A 21,604-nucleotide genomic window follows, 5' to 3' on the forward strand; every position below is an offset into this window, starting at 1 on the left:
GCCCAGGAAGCAGGTAGAGCCCAGGTGCGTGCCCTGCTCCTGGCGGGGGCTGAGGCGCTATGGGGCAGGGCACACAGCCCAGGGCTCTCGCGGGGTCCCGCACGCCCAGGAAGCAGGTAGAGCCCAGGTGCGTGCCCTGCTCCTGGCGGGGGCTGAGGCGCTATGGGGCAGGGCACACAGCCCGGGGCTCTCGCGGGGTCCCGCACGCCCAGGAAGCAGGTAGAGCCCAGGTGCGTGCCCGGCTCCTGGCGGGGGCTGCGGCGCTATGGGGCAGGGCACACAGCCCGGGGCTCTCGCGGGGTCCCGCACGCCCAGGAAGCAGGTAGAGCCCAGGTGCGTGCCCTGCTCCTGGCGGGGGCTGCGGCGCTATGGGGCAGGGCACACAGCCCAGGGCTCTCGCGTGGGGCGCAGTGGCCGTTAGCGCTGGTCTCCCTGGCTGCGGAGCCCGGCTGGCTGGTCTCTGACTCCGGAGCGCTGCGGGAGGCCGGCTGCTCTGGGGGCGGGTGCAGCGGGCTGGCAGTGGGCACAGGGCTGCCCCGCGCTGCCCCAGTTCACCAGCCCCGCGCGCTGCCCCCAGGTGATGCACATGTTCAAGGGGTGCCGGCGGGAAGACATGGCCCCGCACATCTATGCCGTGGCCCAGGCTGCCTACCGCACCATGCTCATGAGCCGCCAGGACCAGGCGGTCGTCCTGCTGGGCAGCAGCGGCAGCGGCAAGACCACCAGTTGCCAGCACCTGGTCCAGTACCTGGCCACCATCGCCGGCAGCACAGGGAAGGTCTTCTCAGGTGAGCGCCCAGCTGGGTCGGGGCAGCAGGGAGTGCAGAGCTGCTCCGCTTCGGCCCTGCCCCCGCCCCCGTCCTGCTCCGCTTCGGCCCTGCCCCCCTCCTGCTCCGCTTCGGCCCTGCCCCCGCCCCCGTCCTGCTCCGCTTCGGCCCTGCCCCCCTCCTGCTCCGCTTCAGCCCTGCCCCCGCCCCCGGTCCTGCTCCGCTTCGGCCCTGCCCCCCTCCTGCTCCGCTTCGGCCCTGCCCCCGCCCCCGGTCCTGCTCCGCTTCGGCCCTGCCCCCCTCCTGCTCCGCTTCGGCCCTGCCCCCGCCCCCGGTCCTGCTCCGCTTCGGCCCTGCCCCCCCCCCCTCCTGCTCCGCTTCGGCCCTGCCCCCCTCCTGCTCCGCTTCGGCCCTGCCCCCGCCCCCGGTCCTGCTCCGCTGCGGGCCCCGCCCCCGCCCCCGCTCCGCTGCGGGCCCCGCCCCCGCCCCCGCTCCGCTGCGGGCCCCGCCCCCGCCCCCGCTCCGCTGCGGGCCCCGCCCCCGCCCCTGCTCCGCTGCAGGCCCCGCCCCCGGTCCTGCTCTGCTGCGGGCCCCGCCCAGCTTCGACCCTGACCCCGCCCGGCCCCCCTTTCACCCCGGCCCCACCCAGCCCTGCTCCACTTCAACCCCAGTCCCAACCGGCCCGGCCCCACTCTCCAGCCCCAACCTGACCAGCCCGGCCCCGCTTCACCCCCCACAGGCCCGACCTGCCTGTCTCTGCTCCGCAGCCTGGACCGGCCCTGCTCTGCTCCACCGCTCCATAGCCCCGCCCCGCCCGGCCCTGCTCCGCTCCATCGCCCGGCCCGGCCCGGCCCTGTTCTCGCCAGTGCCTGGCTAGGCAGGTGTGATGGCGCGTTGGGGTTTTCCCGTCTCCTGCACCCCCGTAACGGCAGGGACAGACTCCACCAGCCAGTAGAACAGAGTGGTTTATTGCTTCTCCAGGGTACAGCCCAGCACAGATGTGATCTGGTTCCAGGGCAGGCCTAGGATGCCTCAGCCCCCCTTGAGATGAAGGAAACTGGTCCCCTAAATCCCAGCCCCTTTCCCTAGGCTGTCTCCTCCATGCTCCCAGACAGAAACCTCCCTCACTGCCAGCCCTGCCCCCAGCCAGGGCTCCACTCCCCTTCTTCCCATTGTTCCGCTCCCTGGGAGATCACTGGTCAGACGGGTTTGGAGCCCCCTTGCATAATGACTCATCCCCTGCCCTGCTGGGCCGTGCTGCCGACAGCAGCCAGTGGGGGTCACCCACAACCCAAGCCTAGCCACCAGCAAGGTACCCCCACTACGTCACAGCAGGTGATACCCGGCAGTGCTCTCCTGGGGCAGCCCCGGGACACTGGGGGCTCCTGCCAGCTCTGCATTTACTTCCCGGTAAGAGGTTGCTTTGCTGTGCCCAGTCGGTCCCTCCCCGCGGGCGCCCGGGGCCCCGGGCTCTGTAGCTACCCCAGCCCTCTGGGCCCCGGCGGAGGTGTGCTTACCCCCAGCGCGTGTACCCGCAGCCGAGAAGTGGCAGGCTCTGTCCACCATCCTGGAGGCCTTCGGCAACTGCAGCACCAGCCTGAACGGCAACGCCACGCGCTTCTCCCAGATCCTCTCGCTGGACTTCGATCAGGCTGGCCAGGTGGCCTCCGCCTCCATACAGGTGAGAGGGAGCAGGCAGTGGACAGGGCGGGGCGGGAGGGGCCGGGGTTCAGCTGGCCGGGGCGTGGCACGAGGGGCTGAGCCGCACTGGGCAGTGCCCACTGGACAGGCCTGGCAGCTGGCTCCCAGTTGGGGCTGACCCTGGCATGTGGCTGGCTCAGCTGGAGAGACTTTTGGGTATTGGGAGCAGGAAGCTGGGTGTCCAGTGGGGCACGGAGAACTCCCCTCCCTCTGGAGCGGAGGTGAACGTGCCCCGCAGGTGGGGCGGGCTCGGGGCCCTTGTTGCTCTGGCCGGAGCTGGCGCAGCCAGGCGGCCGGGGGCCGGATTCCCTTTCCTGGCAGGCTTAGCCTCCTCACAAGGCATCTCTCCCTGCCCCGGCATGGCGAGGGCGCGGCGCAGCCCAGGGCCTGCTCGTCAGCTGCAGGGGTAGATTCGGGGAGGCCGTTGCTTCGGCAGTGTTTGTATGAACCGAAGTCACTGCCGCCCCCGGGCTGGGGTTAGACATGGCAGGGGCGGCGCTGTGGGTGCAGGCCAGATCCAGTCGCTGGCGGGGAGGCAGGAGGGCTTGGCACGCAGCGGGACGGGGAGTTTGCCTGCCCAGAGCCCCTGGCAGGCCCTGCTGGAATGGGAACAGGCTGTGGTAATGAGCTTTGGCCTGGGGGTAGCCCCGAGGGGCGCTGGGCCCCATTGAGCCAGGCTCTGGGCACACACAGCAGCCCCAGGCGGAACCTCACCCGGGGTGCTGCCCACTTGTGAGTCGCCAGGCCAGGCTGGGCCAGTTTGGTGCCGGCAGGGCCAGGCGTGTCGGGCTGTGCACTGGTGTTGCGTGCCAGGTGGGCAGGCAGCTGCGCCTCTGTGCTGGCCCAGCCTGCTCACATCTCTCCATACTGCTCCAGACGATGCTGCTGGAGAGGCTCCGGGTCACCAGGCGGCCGGCCAACGAGACCACTTTCCACGTCTTCTACTACCTGCTGGCTGCCACGGACAATGCCCTCAGGTGAGCCCAGGGTGGCCTACCTGGTCAGTGCCCACCACGAGCGAGCCCGGCGTGGCCCGTCATATCGGTGCCAGCCACAAATGAGCCCAGCGTACCTACCCGGTTGGTGCCAGCCATGGGTGAGCCCAGGGTGGCCTACCTGGTCGGTGCCCACCACAAGTGAGCCCGGCGTGGCCTGCCTGGTCGGTACCCGTCGCGGGTGAGCCCGGCGTGGCCTGCCTGGTCGGTACCCGTCGCGGGTGAGCCCGTCGCGGCCTGCCCGGTCGGTGCCAGCTGCGGGTGAGCCCGTCGCGGCCTGCCCGGTCGGTGCCAGCTGCGGGTGAGCCCGGCGTGGCCTGCCCGGTCGGTGCCAGCCACGGGTGAGCCCGGCGTGGCCTGCCCGGTCGGTGCCAGCCACGGGTGAGCCCGGCGTGGCCTGCCCGGTCGGTGCCAGCCACGGGTGAGCCCGGCGTGGCCTGCCTGGTCGGTACCCGTCGCGGGTGAGCCCGGCGTGGCCTGCCTGGTCGGTACCCGTCGCGGGTGAGCCCGGCGTGGCCTGCCCGGTCGGTGCCAGCCACGGGTGAGCCCGGCGTGGCTTGCCTGGTCGGTACCCGTCGCGGGTGAGCCCGTCGCGGCCTGCCCGGTCGGTGCCAGCTGCGGGTGAGCCCGGCGTGGCCTGCCCGGTCGGTGCCAGCTGCGGGTGAGCCCGGCGTGGCCTGCCCGGTCGGTGCCAGCCGCGGGTGAGCCCGGCGTGGCCTGCCCGGTCGGTGCCAGCCGCGGGTGAGCCCGGCGTGGCCTGCCCGGTCGGTGCCAGCTGCGGGTGAGCCCGGCGTGGCCTGCCCGGTCGGTGCCAGCCGCGGGTGAGCCCGGCGTGGCCTGCCCGGTCGGTGCCAGCCGCGGGTGAGCCCGGCGTGGCCTGCCTGGTCGGTGCCAGCTGCGGGTGAGCCCGGCGTGGCCTGCCTGGTCGGTGCCAGCCACACCTCGCCCTTCCCTGGCGCCGGGTCCATTGAGGCCAGCGAGGCAACAGTCAGATGCTGGCAGATCTCAGCCCGCCGTAGTGGCTGTTGCGTGCCAGGAGTCGCTTTGCCCGCTGGGCATGGTGCAAGCCTGGGCTGAGCGGCACGGCCAAGCGGCCATGGCGCTGGAAGGGGCCCGAGAGGGGGCTGGCATGGGCTGGCCTGGCTGCCCCACCGGGCACGTGGCAGCAGGAGCCATGGAGCTTGCGGGGGTCGGAGAGGGAGACCAGGGCCCCGGAGAGCAGGCGTTGCTGTTGTCAGGCTGCCCGGCTGTGGGCAGGGGCCGGCCCGGCCCCGTAACACCCTGTCCTGTCCCCGCAGAACCGAGCTGCACTTCAGCCACTTGGCCGAGACCAACGTCTTTGGGATTGTGCCGCTGTCCAAGGTGAGTCCGGGCGTGTGGGCTGGGCCTGGCTGGGCGAGGAGCCTTTGGGGGGAGGCCGAGGCGGGCGCGGTCCCTGCGGGGCTGCTAGGACCGTGGCAGGGGGCTGGGAGCGACCGCGAGGCCTCCCCCCTCCCACGAGACAGACTCTCCATCCCCCAGCACCATCTGGTCCCTCTGGGCCCACTGGAGCCCACGATTAGCCTGTGCTGCAGCTTTGTCATTAAAGGCTTAACGAGCGCCTTCCCTGCCCCCATCGGTGTCCTTCCCAGGGCACCATGACCTCTGCTGAGCCTGGCCCGGGCGTCCCCAGAGCCCGGGGGAGCCGGGGGAGGGGGAGAAATGGGGCAGGGGCAGCAGGGCGGGTTGAGAGGGGTAAGGGGAGCGGGGAGAGGAGGTGGGGGTGGGATGGGGCAAGAAGGGGAACGGGGGGAGAGGAGCGGAGCGAGGGCAGTGGGGTGGGGGGAGCAGAGTGAGGGGAGTGGGGCAAAAGGGGCAGCAAGGGGAATGGGGCGAGGGGACGGGGCGAGGAGAGTGAGGGGGCGGGTCAAGGGGAATGGGGTGGGAGGAGCAGGGCAAGTAGAGTGAGGGGAGGGGAGAGGGGCCAGAGGAGCGGGGCGGGACGAGGAGGGCGGGGCCAGAGGAGCGGGGCGGGACGAGGAGGGCGGGGCCAGAGGAGGAGGGTGGGACCAGAGGGGCGGGGCCAGCGGGGCAGGCGGGGTGAGGAGGGCAGGACCAGAGGAGCGGGGCGGGGCGAGGAGGGCAGGGCCAGAGGAGCAGGGCGGGATGAGGAGGGTGGGGCGAGGAGGGCAGGGCCAGAGGAGCAGGGCGGGATGAGGAGGGTGGGGTGAGGAGGGCGGGGCCAGAGGAGCGGGGCGGGGCAAGGAGGGCAGGGCCAGCGGGGTGGGGGCTCGGGCCCGGGGCGGGGGAGACGCGCCGGCCCTCGCGCTGCGCCAGTGGCACCGTGTCGGCTCGCCTAGGCGGAGGAGAAGCAGAAGGCCGCCCAGCAGTTCAGCAAGCTGCAGGCTGCCATGAAGGTGATGGGCATCTCCGGCGAGGAGCAGAAGGCCTTCTGGCTCGTCCTGGGGGCCATTTACCACCTGGGGGCCGCCGGGGCCACCAAAGGTAATGCCTGGTTCCGGGCACCCGCGGGCGCCCTGGCCACACCCTGCCCTGCGGGGCCGGCGGGAGGGCACTCGGGCTGGGGCAGGTCTCTCGGAGGAGCCGGAGCCGGAGCCGGAGCCCTGCTGTACTCCGGTGCTGCGGGACGTGCTTTCCGACAGGCCAGACTCACCCGGCTTTCAGCCACTGTCTCCAGCTCTCCACGGGCCTGGGGCAGGGCTGGCCACACTCCGGGGTGGGGGGCGCGGCACAGCTGGCTCCAGCCCCCGTGGGACGGAGCTGGGACGGGCAGGGCTGCCGGGCTGAGGCCTGTGTCGGGGGCAGGCAGCCGTGCCGGCAGGGGGCTGGGGTTTCTTGCTGCGGCCGCCAGGGGCCTGCTGGTGTGTGGACATGGACGCCGGGGGAAGGGCTTGGCTGCTTGCCCAGGCAGGCACCTGAGGTGCCCACGAGGCGCTGCCGTGAGCTCCCCGGATCTCGCCCAGGGCTGCAGGTTCTGCTCCAGGCCTGGGCTGGTGGCAGGCGGGGACCCCGAGCCCAGCCCTGCAGCACCGTGTCCCTTAATTCCCGGGGGCCCCCGGAGGCCGCGAAGCAGCAGGCGTGTGGTCACAGGCTGGTTCCGTGGGCTGTCCTGCCTCTGCGGACGGCCAGGCCTGGGGGGCCGGAGCTGCGGGGCAGTTGCCTCGGGAAGGGGCTGTCCGATTCCGGTTGAGTGGGGCTGGGGAAAAGGCCCCCGAGGAGCTCCGGCCCCCGGCCGGGGTGCAGGGCCAGTGCCTGCCGGGCACGCCTGCCAGCAGGGGAATGGGCGGCACTGGTAGAGCATGGCCAGGGAGCGTCCGGGGCCCGTGCCCTCGCGTGGGGCTGCCTCGGCGTGGCCTGGGGCGCAGAGGGGCGAGCACAAGGGGGCCTGGCTCTGAGGGTCTGGTGAGTGCCCCCCGAGGCTGCCTGGCTCAAGGAAGGGCCCCGGCCGGAGGGCTGGTCCGTGTCTGTCTGGGTGTTGCCTGCTTGCCCGGGGGCTGCCCGCCCTGCCTGGGGCCTTCTAACCGTCTCTCTGTTTGCATGGTGCATGCCGTCCCGTGGCGCCGCAGACGCCGACGAAGGTAAAGCCCCTCTGTCGCGGCCCCGTGTCCCCATTAACCTGCCCCGTGTCCCCAGGAGCGGGGGGAGGGGGCTCTGCTGCCGTCTTGCTGGAGTTTGGCTTCTCCGGGGGCAGGGAGCCAGGGGCTCCAATGCCCGGCCCCTCAGCCAAGTAGCGCTTGTCCTGTCTGCCGAGACGGGCTCTCGGGGCTGGCGGCCGGGCACCTGCCTGCTACCCCGGCCCCACGGCTCCGCCAGCCTGGGCCGTGGGGCGCCCTGCTCTCATCCAACACTCGGGCTGCCTGCATGGCCTGGCAGCCCCGGCCCCCCTGTGCCGGGCGGCGGGAAGCCCAGGGCCCCGGCTGTGTCCCGGCACTGAGCGATGCTTCCCCCCCAGCTGGAAGGAGGCAGTTTGCTCGGCACGAGTGGGCCCAGAAGGCGGCGTACCTGCTGGGCTGTGGCCTGGAGGAGCTCTCGTCCTTCATCTTCAGGCAGCAGCCCAAGAGCAGCCTGCAGCGCTCCACCTCCTTCCGCCAGGGCCCCGAGGAGCCCGGCCTGGGGGACGGCTCAGGTAGGGGCTGCTGCCGCACACGGGTCCCTTCCCGGCCATCTCGGCAGCTGGCGCCTCCCTGGCTCTCTAACTAGCCCCCAGGACTAGTGCTTGGGACGCTGCCCCGGAGTGTGAGAGGGCGGGACTTGCTCGATCTCCTGCTCCGCCACGGCCGGCCGGTGCGACCCTCGGCATGGAGCCCTAGAGCCCTAGAACTGGCAGGGACCTCGCGAGGGCGAGTCCAGTCCCCTGCGGTCTGGAATGTCCCTGCCCGGTGTCTGGCCAACCTGCTCGAGTATCCCCAGGGATGGAGAGTCCACGACCCCCCTCGGCAACTTATCCCCGTGTTTCACCGCCCGGACCCAACGTTTTTCCTAATGTCCAACCCAAACCTCCCTCGCTGCAGTGTAAGCCCCTTGCTTCCTGTCTTGTTGTCAGAGGCCAAGGAGAACAGTTTTTCTTCCTCCTCCTTATCACACCCTTTCAGATACCTGAGAACTGCTGTCATGTCCCCTGTCGATCTCCTTTCCAGACTAAACAAGCCCAGTTCTTTCAGCCTGCCTTCATCACTCGTGTTCTCTGACCTTTCATCATTCTCGTTGCTCTTCTCTGGACCCTCTCCAATTTCTCCGCATCTTCCTTGAGATGCGGGGCCCAGAACTGGACCCAACTCTCCAGCTGAGGCCTGATCAGCGCGCAGTAGAGCGGAAGAATGACTCCTCGTGTCTTGCTCACAACACTCCTGTTCCTGCAGCCCAGAATCACGTTGGGTTTTTTTAGAACAGTGTCCCACTGTTGACTCATATTTAGCTTGTCGTCCACTGTGACCCCTAGATCCCTTTCTGCAGGACTCCCCATAGACAGTCGCTTCCCGGTCTGTGTGTGTGAGACTGATTGTTCCTTCCTAAGTGGAGCACTTTGCATTTGTCTTTGTTAAACTTCACCCTGTTTCCCTCAGACCATTTCCCCAGTTTGTCTAGGTCATTTTGAATGATGACCCTCTCCTCCAGAGCAGTCGCAACCCCTCCCAGCTTGGGATCATCTGCAGATTTAATGAGCGTACTCTCTACGTCAGTATCTAAATTGTTAATGAAGATATGAACAGAGCCGGTCCCAAAACAGACCCCTGTGGAACCCCACTAGTTATACCTTCCAGCAGGATTGTGAACCATTAATAACTACTCTCTGAGTACGGTTATCCAGCCAGTTATGCACCCACCTTATAGTAGCCCCATCTAAGTTGTATTTGCCTAGTTTATTGATAAGAATATCATTCCAGACCGTTTCAAAAGCCTTCCTAAAGTCTAGGTATACCACATCCACCGCTTCTCCCCATTCACAAGACTCATTATCCTATCAAAGAAAGCTATCAGATTGGTTTGACATGATTTGTTCTTTACAAATCCATGCTGACTGTTATCTATCACCTTATCTTCCAGGTGTTTGCAGATGAATTCCTTAATTACTTGCTCCATTATCTTCCCTGGCGCAGAAGTTAAACTGAGGCTACGGCTGCGCTGCCATTTTTTTTAAAGAAGATATGCAAATCATGCTCATATTTGCATATCTTCTGCCGATTCTTTTTGTGGAAGAGGGTTTTCCGATATTTGGCCCCGTGTAGACTGGGCCAAATGTCGGGGGAAAAAACCCTCTTTCGCAAGACCCTGTAAACCCCGATTTACGAGGAATAAGGGGTCTTGTGAAAGAGGGTTTTTTCCCCGACGTTTGGCCGTGTCTACATGGGGCCCAATATCGGAAAACCCTTTTCTGCAAAAAGAATCGGCAGAAGATATGCAAATGCCAGCACGATTTGCACATCTTCTTCCAAAAAAACCCGGCAGCGTAGCCGTAGCCTGACCGGTCTGTAGTTTCCTGGGTTGTTCTTATTCCCCTTTTTATAGATGGGCACTAGATTTGCCCTTTTCCAGTCTTCTGGAATCTCTCCCGTCTGCCAGGATTTTTCGAAGATGACAGCTAACGGCTCGGTTACCTCCTCTGTCAGCTCCTAGGCTGCATTTCATCAGGCCCTGGTGGCTTGCAGATGTCTCGCTTTTCTAAGTGATTTTCAACTTGTTCTTTTTTTATTTTATTTTCTACCCCTTCCCACTAGCATTCATAGACTTTAAGGTCAGAAGGGACCATTATGATCATCTAGTCTGACCCCCTGCACAGTGCAGGCCACAGAATCTCGCCCACCCCTCTTAGAATAATCCTCTCACCTATGTCTCAGATATTGAAGCCTTCAAATACTTTGAAGGCCCCAACATGCAGAGAGTCCTCCAGCTGTGATCTGTGCCCCATGCTACAGAGGAAGGCGAAAAACCTCCAGGGCCTCTGCCAATCTACCCTGGAGGAAAATTCCTTCCTGACCCCAAATATGGCGATCAGCTAAACCCTGAGCATGTGGGCAAGACTCACCAGCCAGACACCCAGAAAGTTCCCTATAGCAACTCCTATCATCCCTCCATTGACCTATTTCCAACTGATAATGAATGGTCAATTAGATACCAAGATCATGTTATTTCATCCAACCATCCCCTTATCATAGAATCATAGAACTGGAAGAAACCCCAGAAGGTCAAGTCCAGCCCCCTGCTCTAGACAGGACCAATCCCATCTAAATCAACCCGGCCAGGGCTTTGTCAAGCCGAGACTTAAACACCTCTAGGGATGGAGACTCCACTACTTCCCTAGGTGACCCATTCCAGTGCTTCACCACCCTCCTAGGGAAATAGTTTTTCCTAATATCCAACCTGGACCTCTCGCACCACAACTTGAGACCATTTCTCCTTGTTCTGCCATCTGTCACCACTGAGAACAGCCTCTCTCCATCCTCTTTGGAACCCCCTGCAGGAAGTTGAAGGCTGCTATCAAATCCCCCCTCACTCTTCGCTTCTGCAGACTAAACAGACCCAACTCCCTCAGCCTCTCCTCGTAGGTCATATGCTCCAGCCCCCGAGTCATTTTGGTTGCCCTCCGCTGGACCCTCTCCAATGCATCCACATCCTTTCTGTAGTGGGGAGCCCAGAACTGGACACAATACTCCAGATGTGGCCTCACCAGAGCCGAATAAAGGGTGATAATGACATCTCTGGATCTGCTGGCCATGCTCCTCTTAATGCCCCTAATATGCCATTAGCCCTCTTGGCTACAAGGGCACACTGTTGACTCCTCTCCAGCTTCTCATCCACTGTAACCCCCAGGTCCTCTTCTGCAGAACTGCTACTTAGCCAGTCGGTCCCCAGCCTGTAACAATGCTTGGGATTCTTCCAGCCCAAGTGCAGGACTCTACACTTGTCTTTGTTGAATCTCATCAGATTTCTTGCGGCCCAATCCTCCAATTGGTCTAAGTCACTCTGGACCCTGTCTCTGCCCTTAAGCCTATCTACCTCTCCCCCTCGCTTAGTGTCATCTTCACTGTGTGAGGCCTTCCTTCATCAGACCGAGCCAAGGGAGTCATTGAGCATCTGCGCCATTTCTGAGTTTCCTGTTGTTTCTCCCTCCTCACTGAGCAGTGGCCTGCCCCGTCCTTGGCCTTCCTCTTGCTTCTCGTATATTTATAGAAAGTCGTCTGGTTTCCCTTTGCCGTTCCCCTGGAGCCATGGGGTCGTGAGGCTCCTGGGGCGCCAACCTCAGTCTTGCCCCCGGCTCCGGCTGCAGAACAGCCCCTGCCTGCGGCCGGCTCCCCAGGGATCCCGCCGCCCGCGCCTCCCCCTTTGGCACAGGCACGGAGGCCTAGAGAGACCCCAGCCCCGGGCGGCAGGCAGGAGACCACCCGGCGGGCGGGCGCCCCTCCAGCAGCCATTCCCGCCCCTGGGAGCCTGAGCCGCTGTATCCCGAGCTGCGGCGCTCCTGGAGCCCACCCTGCCCTGCGCGGGACGGGCGGCCTGGCCGCGTGTCCCCGGGTGAGGCTGGAATCCCCCTCACGCAGGGGCCGTCTCTTTCCCCCAGGTCCCAAGCTGACGGCGCTGGAGTGCTTGGAGGGCCTGGCCTCGGGCTTGTACGCGGAGCTCTTCACGCTGCTCATCTCGCTGCTCAACAGGTAGGCGCCACGGCCGGGCCGGAGTGGGCTGGGGGAGAGCCGGCCGCTCCAGCCGGCTCTGGGGGAAGACCTCGTCCAGCGCGCTCTGCCAGCCCGCGGGGAGCGGCGGGGTGCGGGCAGGGCCGGCCGTGTGGCCCGGGGCCCGCCGGGGCTGGGGAGGGCCCCTCCGGCCCAGGCGCTGGGGGCCCGTGGCGGTGCCCCGAGGTGCGGCCGGACGCTGCATGGAGCCCTGTGGCCTCTCTCCCCGCAGGGCGCTCAAGTCCAGCCAGCACTCGCTGTGCTCCATGATGCTGGTGGACACGCCCGGGTTCCAGAGCCCCGAGCTGGCGGGCCAGGCCCGCGGGGCCACCTTCGAGGAGCTGTGTCACAACTACGCGCAGGAGCGGCTGCAGGCGCTCTTCCACCAGCGCGCCTTCGCCCAGGAGCTGGAGCGCTACAAGGAGGTACTGGGGGCGCCCCCGCCCGCCCCCGCTGGGAAAGGCCTTCCCGGCGCTGGCTGCCCCTCGGCTCTGGCCTCTCCTAGCCGCCAGCTGCCTTCTGCCCGGGGGCTCGGTGAACCCAAGCTCGCGCTCCGGCGCAGGGGGGCGGGGCTTTCCCGGACCAGCCCGTTTGCCGGGGGCCTCGCCAGCCGCCCTGCCTTGCGGGCTTGGCAAACTCCCGGGGGAGGGGGGCTCTGTACTGCGGGGCCCTGGCTCGTTGGGCCCACGCCCCTTGGCTCGCGGCTGGGCGGGATCGCACTGGCCACGCCGGAAGGGTGCGCCCATTGCGCTGCACTGCCTGTGTGCACGGCCCAGCTAACCCTGATCTCCCCGGCTGGGTCTCTGAGGCGAGGCCCGGTGTGAATCCGGCCCCGGATGGCCCTGGCTCCTGGGGGGCTGGCGTCTGAGACCCAAGGCCCCCCCGTAGGGGCAACTCCAGCGCTGCTCGAGAGCGCTCCCCCGTGTCCAGCCCCCCAGCCCTGGGGGCCACTCCCCTTGCCGGGCACACGGCAGCCCTGGCCCCCACCACTCCCCCGATGGTGCCCGCAGTGAGCTCCTGCCCACGGGGTGCTGGCGGGGGGGCTGGGGCTCTCCTGGGAACCCTGCGGGCGCCGGGCCTGGAGATTCAGTCCAGACTGTAACTGGGGTCACTAGTCGGCACTAACCCTCCGTCCGTCCTCCAGGAGGGCATCGAGCTCGCCTTAGACGACATAGAGCCCAGCATGTCGGGCGCCGTAGCCGCGGTAGACCAGGCCTCCCACCAAGCGCTGGTAAGCACGGGCCGGGCTCAAGGCGAGCGCCCTTCCCCCCAGTGCCTCCCTCTGCCCGCTGCCCCCCACCCCGCCTCTGGGCTCCCTGCCCCGCTCCCCGCCCTCCTCCTCACCCCGCCTCTGGGCCCCGCGTCTGGGCTCCCAGCTCCTCTCCCCGCCCCATGTCTGGGCCCCGCATCTGGGCTCCCAGCCCCTCTCCCCGCCCCACGTCTGGGCTCCCCGCCCCACGTCTGGGCCCCGCATCTGGGCTCCCCGCCCCTCTCCCTGCCCCACGTCTGGGCTCCCCGCCCCACGTCTGGGCCCCGCATCTGGGCTCCCCGCCCCTCTCCCTGCCCTGCGTCTGGCGCGGGGGGATCCAACTCTCCCTGCACAGAGATCTGGCCCCGGCGTGGCAGGACTGGAACTAAGGCGGCAGGCCTGGGCCAGGGATCCGGCTGGGCACTGGGTTGCCCGGCTGGAGGAAGCCGCGTGGGTGCAGCCTGCTCCCAAGGCCCGCCTGCAGGGACACTGAGGCCAGGCCGACCCTGGAGCAGGGCCCGTCGCTGGGCAAAGGCGGGGGAGCCCTGCTGGCTGGGGCCACGGGGTGGGAGGGCCTGGGCACCGCACCCTGCGGTGGCTTTACCTGCTGCCTGTGGGGCTGCTCTCTGGCGACGGGGGCCTGGGGCAGGCCTGGTGACGCCTGGCCGCCTGTGCGCAGGTGCGCTCGCTGGCCCGCCCGGACGAGGCCCGGGGGCTGCTGTGGCTGCTGGAGGAGGAGGCCCTGCAGCCCACGGGGAGCGAGGACACGCTGCTGGAGCGGCTCTTGGCCTACTACGGGCCCACGGAGGGAGAGAAGAAAGGTAGGGGGGGCGCGCCGCTCGGGCTCCCTTTGGAGGGGAAGGTGCAAGGCCCGGGGGCGGGGGCCGGAGGAGGGGAGGCCCCGTCTCCAGCTGTTCGCCCCAGGCTGGCGCGGCAGGGCTGGCAGTGGCCGGTGCCGGGGCCGCCTCGGGCTGAAGAGCCGTGCGGGCGCCGGAGTCTGTGCTGTGGAGTCGTGTGGAGCCCGTGGGTGTTCTTGGCCCGGGGCAGGGCTGCCCTCGAGGTCCCTGGCCGGTGGGGGACCCTCTGGCCCCGCTGGGGGCCGGCTCACTGGGGGGTTCTGTCCCTCCAGGCCCCGGCCCGCTGCTGCCAAGCGACAAGCCGCGGCACTTCTTCCTGGGCCACAGCTCCGGCACCAACTGGGTGGAGTACGACGCCAGCGGCTGGCTCCAGTACGTCCGGCCCAACCCGGCCTCCCAGAATGCGGCCGCCCTCCTGCAGGACTCCCAGAAGTGAGCGGCGCCCGGGCAGTCGGCGGCTTGGGGGGTGCACGAGGACGGGAGGGGTTGTGCTCTTGGAAAGGCAAACGCGCCGTTCCTGGGCGCTGGGCAGGCGCGGGAGCTGGCCGCCGCTGCTCCGAAGGGGGGGGGCTTTCTGCGGAGCAGCGGGGCCGGCGGGACCCCTCCAGCACCCTGGCCCTGGCCGTGCTGTGGCCGGGGCCTCTTGCCCGGCTGCGACGGAGACCCGGTCTCCCCGGGAAGCTCTGGAAAGTGAGGCTGGCTTCTCTGCCCGCCTGTGAACGGCTCATCTCTGCCTGGGGCACAGCGGGGGGGAGGGCGGGGGTGTTCCCAGCCAGCGTCCTGCCTGTCGTGTCCCCGTGCGGTGCGGCCAGGCGGGCACCGTGACACGCCTGAGCCTTCTCCGCCTGGGGCGTGGGCGCATTTCTCCGCCTCGGCAGGGCCTGGGGTGTTCCCTGTCCAGAGGGGCAGCAGTTGCCATGTGGGACTCTTCCCCCGGCGTCCTGCTGGGCTGGGCTGCCCCTCCTGATCGCTGGGTGGGGTGGGGCTGCCCGGGTGCTTACCAGGCTCAGTTCCGGTTGGGGAGAGGGTTATTGCTCAGGGCAGGCGCGTCCGACCCAACCACACACATGGACCTGCACTGAGAGTGGCTACGCTGAGAGAGAGAGACAGGCACATGCAACGGAGAGAGAGAGGCACAGGCAGACTCGGGAGAGACAGGCACAGAGACAGGTACACTCTCTGAATCTGCCTGTCTCTCAGTCAGTGTACCTGTCTCAGTGTGCCTGTCTCTCTCCGAGTCTGACTGCCTGTCTCTCCCCGTTGCATGTGCCTGGCTCTGTATTTGTCTCTCTCTGAGTCTTCCTGTCTCTCTCAGTCAGACACAAATACAGAGCCAGGCACATGCAACGGAGAGAGACAGGAACAGTCAGACTTGGAGAGAGACAGGTACAGACAGGCACACGCAACGGAGAGAGACAGGAACAGTCAGACTCGGCGAGAGACAGGTACAGACAGGCACACGCAACGGAGAGAGACAGGAACAGTCAGACTCGGCGAGAGACAGGTACAGACAGGCACACGCAACGGAGAGAGACAGGCAGTCAGACTCGGAGAGAGACAGGCAGTCAGACTCGGAGAGACAGGTACAGACAGGTACACGCAACGGAGAGAGACAGGAACAGTCAGACTCGGCGAGAGACAGGTACAGACAGGCACACGCAACGGAGAGAGACAGGAACAGTCAGACTCGGAGAGAGACAGGTACAGACAGGCACACGCAACGGAGAGAGACAGGCAGTCAGACTCGGAGAGAGACAGGCAGTCAGACTCGGAGAGACAGGTACAGACAGGTACACGCAACGGAGAGAGACAGGAACAGTCAGACTCGGCGAGAGACAGGTACAGACAGGCACACGCAACGGAGAGAGACAGGAACAGTCAGACTTGGAGAGAGACAGGTACAGACAGGCACACGCAACGGAGAGAGACAGGAACAGTCAGACTCGGAGAGACCGGTACAGACAGGTACACGCAACGGAGAGAGACAGACACACGCTGCAGACAGAGACAGGCGCACTCACAGACAGACGCACATTCCCTTGCTCCCAGAGCAGGGAGCCCCTGGTGCCGAGCCCTGCTAGCGACCCAGCCCTGCCGGCCGCTTGGGGCGGCGGGTGACCGTCTCTCTCTGGCGGCAGGAAGATCATCAGCAGCCTGTTCGTGGGCCGGGCAGGCACCGGCCTGGTGCTGTCGGGCTCCATCGCCGGCCTGGAAGGCGGGTCCCAGCTGGCCCTGCGCAGGGCCACCAGCATGCGCAAGACCTTCACCACGGGCGTGGCAGCCGTCAAGAAGAAGTCGCTGTGCATCCAGATCAAGCTGCAGGTGGTGAGTGGGCAAGTGGCAGCCTGAGCCCCTCCCCCGCTCTCGGGGGCAAGGCCCCCTTCTCCCAGCAGCCGGGGCCCAGCCCTTGGCGCTAACCACTGGCCCACGCTGTTTCCATCGGCCCTGCGGGCGACTCGGTCCCCTGCTCTGCACTGGCCACGGGCCCCCCGGCCTCGCTCACGCCTGCCCCCACAGGCTCCCCTCCGGCGCAGGGCGGGGGGTCCGGCCGGCGGGGAGCTCCCCGCTGCTGGTGGGGGCGGAACGGGGGCCCGGGGCGGTGCCCGCTGCAGGCCCCACGGAGCCCCTGGCCCGCCAGGCTGAGCCCTCCTCTCGCCTCCCCAGGACGCCCTGGTGGACACCATCAAGAAGGCGAAGCTGCACTTCGTGCACTGCTTCCTGCCGCGGGCGGAGGGCTGGAGCGGGGAGGCCCGGGGGCTGGCGGCCCGGCGGGTGAGCAGCAGCAGCGAGCTGGACCTGCCCGGCGAGCACTGCGAGGCAGGCCTCATGCAGCTCCACGTGCCCCTGCTGCGGGCCCAGCTCCGGGGCTCCCGCCTGCTGGACGCGCTGCGCATGTACCGGCAAGGTGGGTGCTCTCGGCGCGCCGGGGGGCAGAGCGGGGCCCAGGTACTGGTCCTGCCACGGGGGCCCCCGGCAGCTCTGCCTCGCTGTGGGGCCGGGGGGTGTCGCACCCCCGTGTGGTGCTGGGGGGCTGTGGGGGCAGGGCCATGGTGGGGCCGTGGGGGAGTACAGGGAGGCTGTGGGGGTGTGGCGGGGCACTCGGGAGGTGCGGGGGGGAGTGGAGGGGCCATGGGGCGCTGGGGAGGTGCGGGGGGGGCCGTGGAGGGGCCATGGGGCGCTGGGAAGGTGTGGGGGGAGGCCGTGGAGGGGCCATGGGGCGCTGGGATGGTGCGGGGGGGGCCGTGGAGGGGCCATGGGGCGCTGGGGAGGTGCGGGGGGGGCCGTGGAGGGGCCATGGGGCGCTGGGGAGGTGCGGGGGGGGCCGTGGAGGGGCCATGGGGCGCTGGGGAGGTGCGGGGGGGGCCGTGGAGGGGCCATGGGGCGCTGGGGAGGTGCGGGGGGGGCCGTGGAGGGGCCATGGGGCGCTGGGAAGGTGCGGGGGGGGCCGTGGAGGGGCCATGGGGCGCTGGGAAGGTGTGGGGGGAGGCCGTGGAGGGGTCATGGGGCGCTGGGAAGGTGTGGGGGGAGGCCGTGGAGGGGCTATGGGGCGGGGGGGCTGGGATGGGGTGGGGGGGGGGGGGCCATGGAGGGGCCATGGGGCGCTGGGAAGGTGTGGGGGGAGGGGCGTGGAGGGGGGGGGGCCATGGGGCGCTGGGAAGGTGTGTGGGGGGGCCGTGGAGGGGCTATGGGGCGCTGGGGGGGAAGGGGTGGGGCGGGGGGGGGCCATGGAGGGGCCATGGGGCGCTGGGAAGGTGTGGGGGGGGGGAGGGGCCGTGGAGGGGCCATGGGGCGCTGGGAAGGTGTGTGGGGGGGGCCGTGGAGGGGCTATGGGGCGCTGGGAAGGTGCGGGGGGGGGCCATGGAGGGGCCATGGGGCGCTGGGAAGGTGTGTGGGGGGGGCCGTGGAGGGGCCATGGGACTTGGGGAGAATTTTCCGAGGGGGTTGTGACACGGTGGATGCCTGAAATGGATTCCAGGGTCCGTGCTGGCCCCCGCGCGGAAGCCAGGGGCAGCCTGGGCAGAGGCTGTCGCCTCAGGGCACTCAGCCCCCCTTAGAAAGGGGGTGCCGTTGGGCGCGCCCCCTCCCCCGCGCCGGGCGGGATCAGCGGGGGGCGGCGAGGCCTCTCTTGATGAGACAGCACCGGCTGGGGTCCCGAACCCACTGCCCGGCCCTGATCCCACGCGGGTCTCCCTCTTCTCCCCCTGGCCAATCAGGGAGTGGGGGCGGAGCCTCCGCCTGCCCCCCCCGCGAGGTGCGCAAGGCGCTTAGAAGTGCCGCACACTCCTCCGCCCTGCCAGGAAACTTCATGCGCTATCCCAAGCCCTGATTGGCCGGGGGTGGGGGCGCGGCAGGGCCTCCGCGGGATGGATCTAGCCGCTTGGCGGGCCGGATCTGGCCCATGGGGGCCCTTTGGCCCACCCCGGTCTGGGCCTGAGCTCCCCGGGCGCTTGTCCCCAGCGGGGCCTGGAGCCGGGTCTTTCCGGAGCCAGCGTCACCAAGCAGGGGCCACATGAAGCTCCCCGGGGTGCCGGCCAGGAGGGGGCTCAGCAGGATGCGGTCCTAGGGGCCGTGTGCCCGGCCAGCTCTGCCGCCTGGCTGGGCTCTGCCCGGGACTCGCGGAGAGGAGCCTCCAGCTGCCGTTTTCTTAGTGGGCCCCCTGCCCCGGGCAATGGGAGTTTCTGGGGGCGCCGCCGAGGGGCTCAGATCAGGGCGACACAGCCCAGGCCTGGGGTCCTCCCCGCCCGGCACCAAACCAGCCCCACCGAGCTCGGCTGCCGGCTGCAACGGCCAGCAAGGCCTCGCAGGCCCGCGCCCGGCACTGTGCAGCACAGACCGACTCAGCGTGCCACCAGCCTTCCGTGGGCACCTCACGTGGGCCCTTCGCACGAGCCGTGGTGCACGGCGCCCCCGTGCTGGCCCTGCCGCTCCTGGCAGGACTCTCCTGAGCGGATGGACTCAGCAGCAGACGCTGCGTCCCCGGGACTCGCCTGCCCTTGCCTGGTGCTGGCAGGCCCCTCCCCAGAGGTGGGCGCACGCCCGTGGCTGGGTGTGCTTAGCTCGCTGTTCCTCTCCCCGCGGCCCAGCCGGCCCGTCCACAGGGAGACGGGCAGTCAGAGCGGCCTGTTGCGTGGTATCCTGCCAGCTGCCTCACCTGGCAGAGCCAGGAGGTGAGGGGCACGGCCTGAGACTGGGGTGGTGGGGGCCAGGGAGGGTCTCTGTGCCCCAGCGTCCCTGCCCCGCAGGGCCCAGCCATGCCCAGCCTGTGCTCACCGCCGTGGCCCGGTGCCATCCCGCTCTCCCGCGCTCTGCCCGCAGGCTACCCGGACCACATGGTCTTCTCGGAGTTCCGGCGCCGCTTCGACGTCCTGGCCCCGCACCTGACCAAGAAGTATGGGCGGAATTACATCGTCACGGACGAGAGGCGGGTGCGTGCCGGGCGCAGAGCCGGGCGGCCCAGCTCTCCGGAGTGCCTGCTGGGGCAGGGGAGGGGAGCGCCCATGACACCCAGCGGTGCCACAGGGCTGAGAACGGGGCTGCTCGCCCGACCCTCTAGTGGGGCGCCCGGCGTGTGCCCGGCTCCTCTCTGCGCCCGGGACCTGGCGTGTCGCTGGTTGCTGGGCAGGGAGAGGGGCTGCGGGCTGGGCCGGGGGCTGTTTCATGGCTAGGCACCGAGAGAGCGTAGAACACGGCAGGGCTGGACAGGTAGTGCAAGGGGGGCAGGGTGAGCGGGGGGCGGCCCGGGGAAGGGTCCGGGGGGGGCAGGGTGAGCGGGGGGCGGCCCGGGGAAGGGTCCGGGGGGGGGGCAGGGTGAGGGGGGGGCGGCCCGGGGAAGGGTCCGGGGGGGGGCAGGGTGAGGGGGGGGCGGCCCGGGGGAAGGGTCCGGGGGGGGCAGGGTGAGGGGGGGGCGGCCCGGGGGAAGGGTCCGGGGGGGGGGGGCAGGGTGAGCGGGGGGCGGCCCGGGGGAAGGGTCCGGGGGGGGGGGCAGGGTGAGCGGGGGGCGGCCCGGGGGAAGGGTCCGGGGGGCAGGGTGAGCGAGGGGCGGCCCGGGGGAAGGGTCCGGGGGGGGGGGGCAGGGTGAGCGGGGGGCGGCCCGGGGGAAGGGCCCGGGGGGGGGGCAGGGTGAGCGAGGGGCGGCCCGGGGGAAGGGCCCGGGGGGGGGGCAGGGTGAGCGAGGGGCGGCCCGGGGGAAGGGCCCGGGGGGGGGGGCAGGGTGAGCGAGGGGCGGCCCGGGGGAAGGGCCCGGGGGGGGGGGCAGGGTGAGCGGGGGGCGGCCCGGGGGAAGGGCCCGGGGGGGGGGGCAGGGTGAGCGAGGGGCGGCCCGGGGGAAGGGCCCGGGGGGGGGGGCAGGGTGAGCGAGGGGCGGCCCGGGGGAAGGGCCCGGGGGGGGGGGCAGGGTGAGCGGGGGGCGGCCCGGGGGAAGGGCCCGGGGGGGGGGGCAGGGTGAGCGGGGGGCGGCCCGGGGGAAGGGTCCGGGGGGGGGGGCAGGGTGAGCGAGGGGCGGCCCGGGGAAGGGTCCGGGGGGGGGCAGGGTGAGCGGGGGGCGGCCCGGGGGAAGGGTCCGGGGGGGGCAGGGTGAACGAGGGGCGGCCCGGGGAAGGGTCCGGGGGGGGGGGGGGGCAGGGTGAGCGGGGGGCGGCCCGGGGGAAGGGTCGGGGGGGGGGGCAGGGTGAGCGGGGGGCGGCCCGGGGGAAGGGTCCGGGGGGGGGCAGGGTGAGCGAGGGGCGGCCCGGGGGAAGGGTCCGGGGGGGGGCAGGGTGAGCGAGGGGCGGCCCGGGGGAAGGGTCCGGGGGGGGGGGCAGGGTGAGCGAGGGGCGGCCCGGGGGAAGGGTCCGGGGGGGGGGGGGCAGGGTGAGCGGGGGGCGGCCCGGGGGAAGGGCCCGGGGGGGCGGCCCGGGGGAAGGGCCCGGGGGGGGGGCAGGGTGAGCGGGGGGCGGCCCGGGGGAAGGGCCGGGGGGGGGGGGCAGGGTGAGCGAGGGGCGGCCCGGGGGAAGGGCCCGGGGGGGGGGCAGGGTGAGCGGGGGGCGGCCCGGGGGAAGGGCCCGGGGGGGGGGGCAGGGTGAGCGGGGGGCGGCCCGGGGGAAGGGTCCGGGGGGGGGCAGGGTGAGCGAGGGGCGGCCCGGGGAAGGGTCCGGGGGGGGGCAGGGTGAGCGGGGGGCGGCCCGGGGGAAGGGTCCGGGGGGGGGCAGGGTGAGCGAGGGGCGGCCCGGGGAAGGGTCCGGGGGGGGCAGGGTGAGCGAGGGGCGGCCCGGGGAAGGGTCCGGGGGGGGGCAGGGTGAGCGGGGGGGGGGGGCAGGGTGAGCGAGGGGCGGCCCGGGGAAGGGTCCGGGGGGGGCAGGGTGAGCGAGGGGCGGCCCGGGGAAGGGTCCGGGGGGGGGGCAGGGTGAGCGGGGGGCGGCCCGGGGGAAGGGTCCGGGGGGGGCAGGATGAACGAGGGGCGGCCCGGGGAAGGGTCCGGGGGGGGGCAGGGTGAGCGGGGGGCGGCCCGGGGAAGGGTCCGGGGGGGGCAGGATGAACGAGGGGCGGCCCGGGGAAGGGTCCGGGGGGGCAGGGTGAGCGGGGGGCGGCCCGGGGAAGGGTCCGGGGGGCGGCCTGGGCAGAGGCCGGGGGGCAGAGGAGGGCTCCCCTGCAGCCCTTGCCGGCGGTGGGGCGCGACCCGTGGCCAGGCTGGCAGGCGCTGAGCGATGCACTGAGCTGCGTGGGGAGGGGCCGGCAGGCCAGGCCGCTCCGGAGACAAAGGCCTCCTTGAGTCGCTGGGCCTCCCCCCGGAAGCGGGGGCGAGCGATGCTCCGGGGGGCGTGCGGGACGGGGGAGCCCCCCGAGCGCCGGGCCCATGCCCAGCGGGGGAGGGGACGCCGGGGTTCTGCTGCCA

At 69.9% G+C, this 21,604-nt stretch overlaps 1 protein-coding gene across 28 annotated transcripts in view; it reads left to right on the forward strand.

Moving 5' to 3' along the window:
* The window catches only part of MYO18A (myosin XVIIIA), a 94,040-nt gene that overhangs the window by 39,233 nt on the left and 33,203 nt on the right, over positions 1-21,604 (forward strand). For 27 of the 28 annotated variants that reach the window (XM_089772126.1, XM_089772127.1, XM_089772131.1 and 24 more), the window contains 15 exons: positions 578-788; positions 2,306-2,448; positions 3,345-3,445; positions 4,762-4,825; positions 5,803-5,947; positions 7,030-7,041; positions 7,416-7,589; positions 11,520-11,610; positions 11,861-12,053; positions 12,773-12,859; positions 13,557-13,698; positions 14,007-14,166; positions 15,873-16,059; positions 16,399-16,639; positions 19,051-19,160. In XM_089772126.1, coding sequence (XP_089628252.1) covers positions 578-788; positions 2,306-2,448; positions 3,345-3,445; positions 4,762-4,825; positions 5,803-5,947; positions 7,030-7,041; positions 7,416-7,589; positions 11,520-11,610; positions 11,861-12,053; positions 12,773-12,859; positions 13,557-13,698; positions 14,007-14,166; positions 15,873-16,059; positions 16,399-16,639; positions 19,051-19,160 — 2,061 coding nt within the window. The remainder of the gene's footprint in view (positions 1-577; positions 789-2,305; positions 2,449-3,344; positions 3,446-4,761; positions 4,826-5,802; positions 5,948-7,029; positions 7,042-7,415; positions 7,590-11,519; positions 11,611-11,860; positions 12,054-12,772; positions 12,860-13,556; positions 13,699-14,006; positions 14,167-15,872; positions 16,060-16,398; positions 16,640-19,050; positions 19,161-21,604) is intronic. The other variant, XM_089772116.1, reaches the window with a different exon arrangement.

Source organism: Pelodiscus sinensis, chromosome 21, assembly GCF_052426305.1.
Source record: "Pelodiscus sinensis isolate ZL-2025 chromosome 21, ASM5242630v1, whole genome shotgun sequence".
In the NCBI taxonomy this organism is placed as follows: Eukaryota; Metazoa; Chordata; order Testudines; family Trionychidae; genus Pelodiscus; species Pelodiscus sinensis.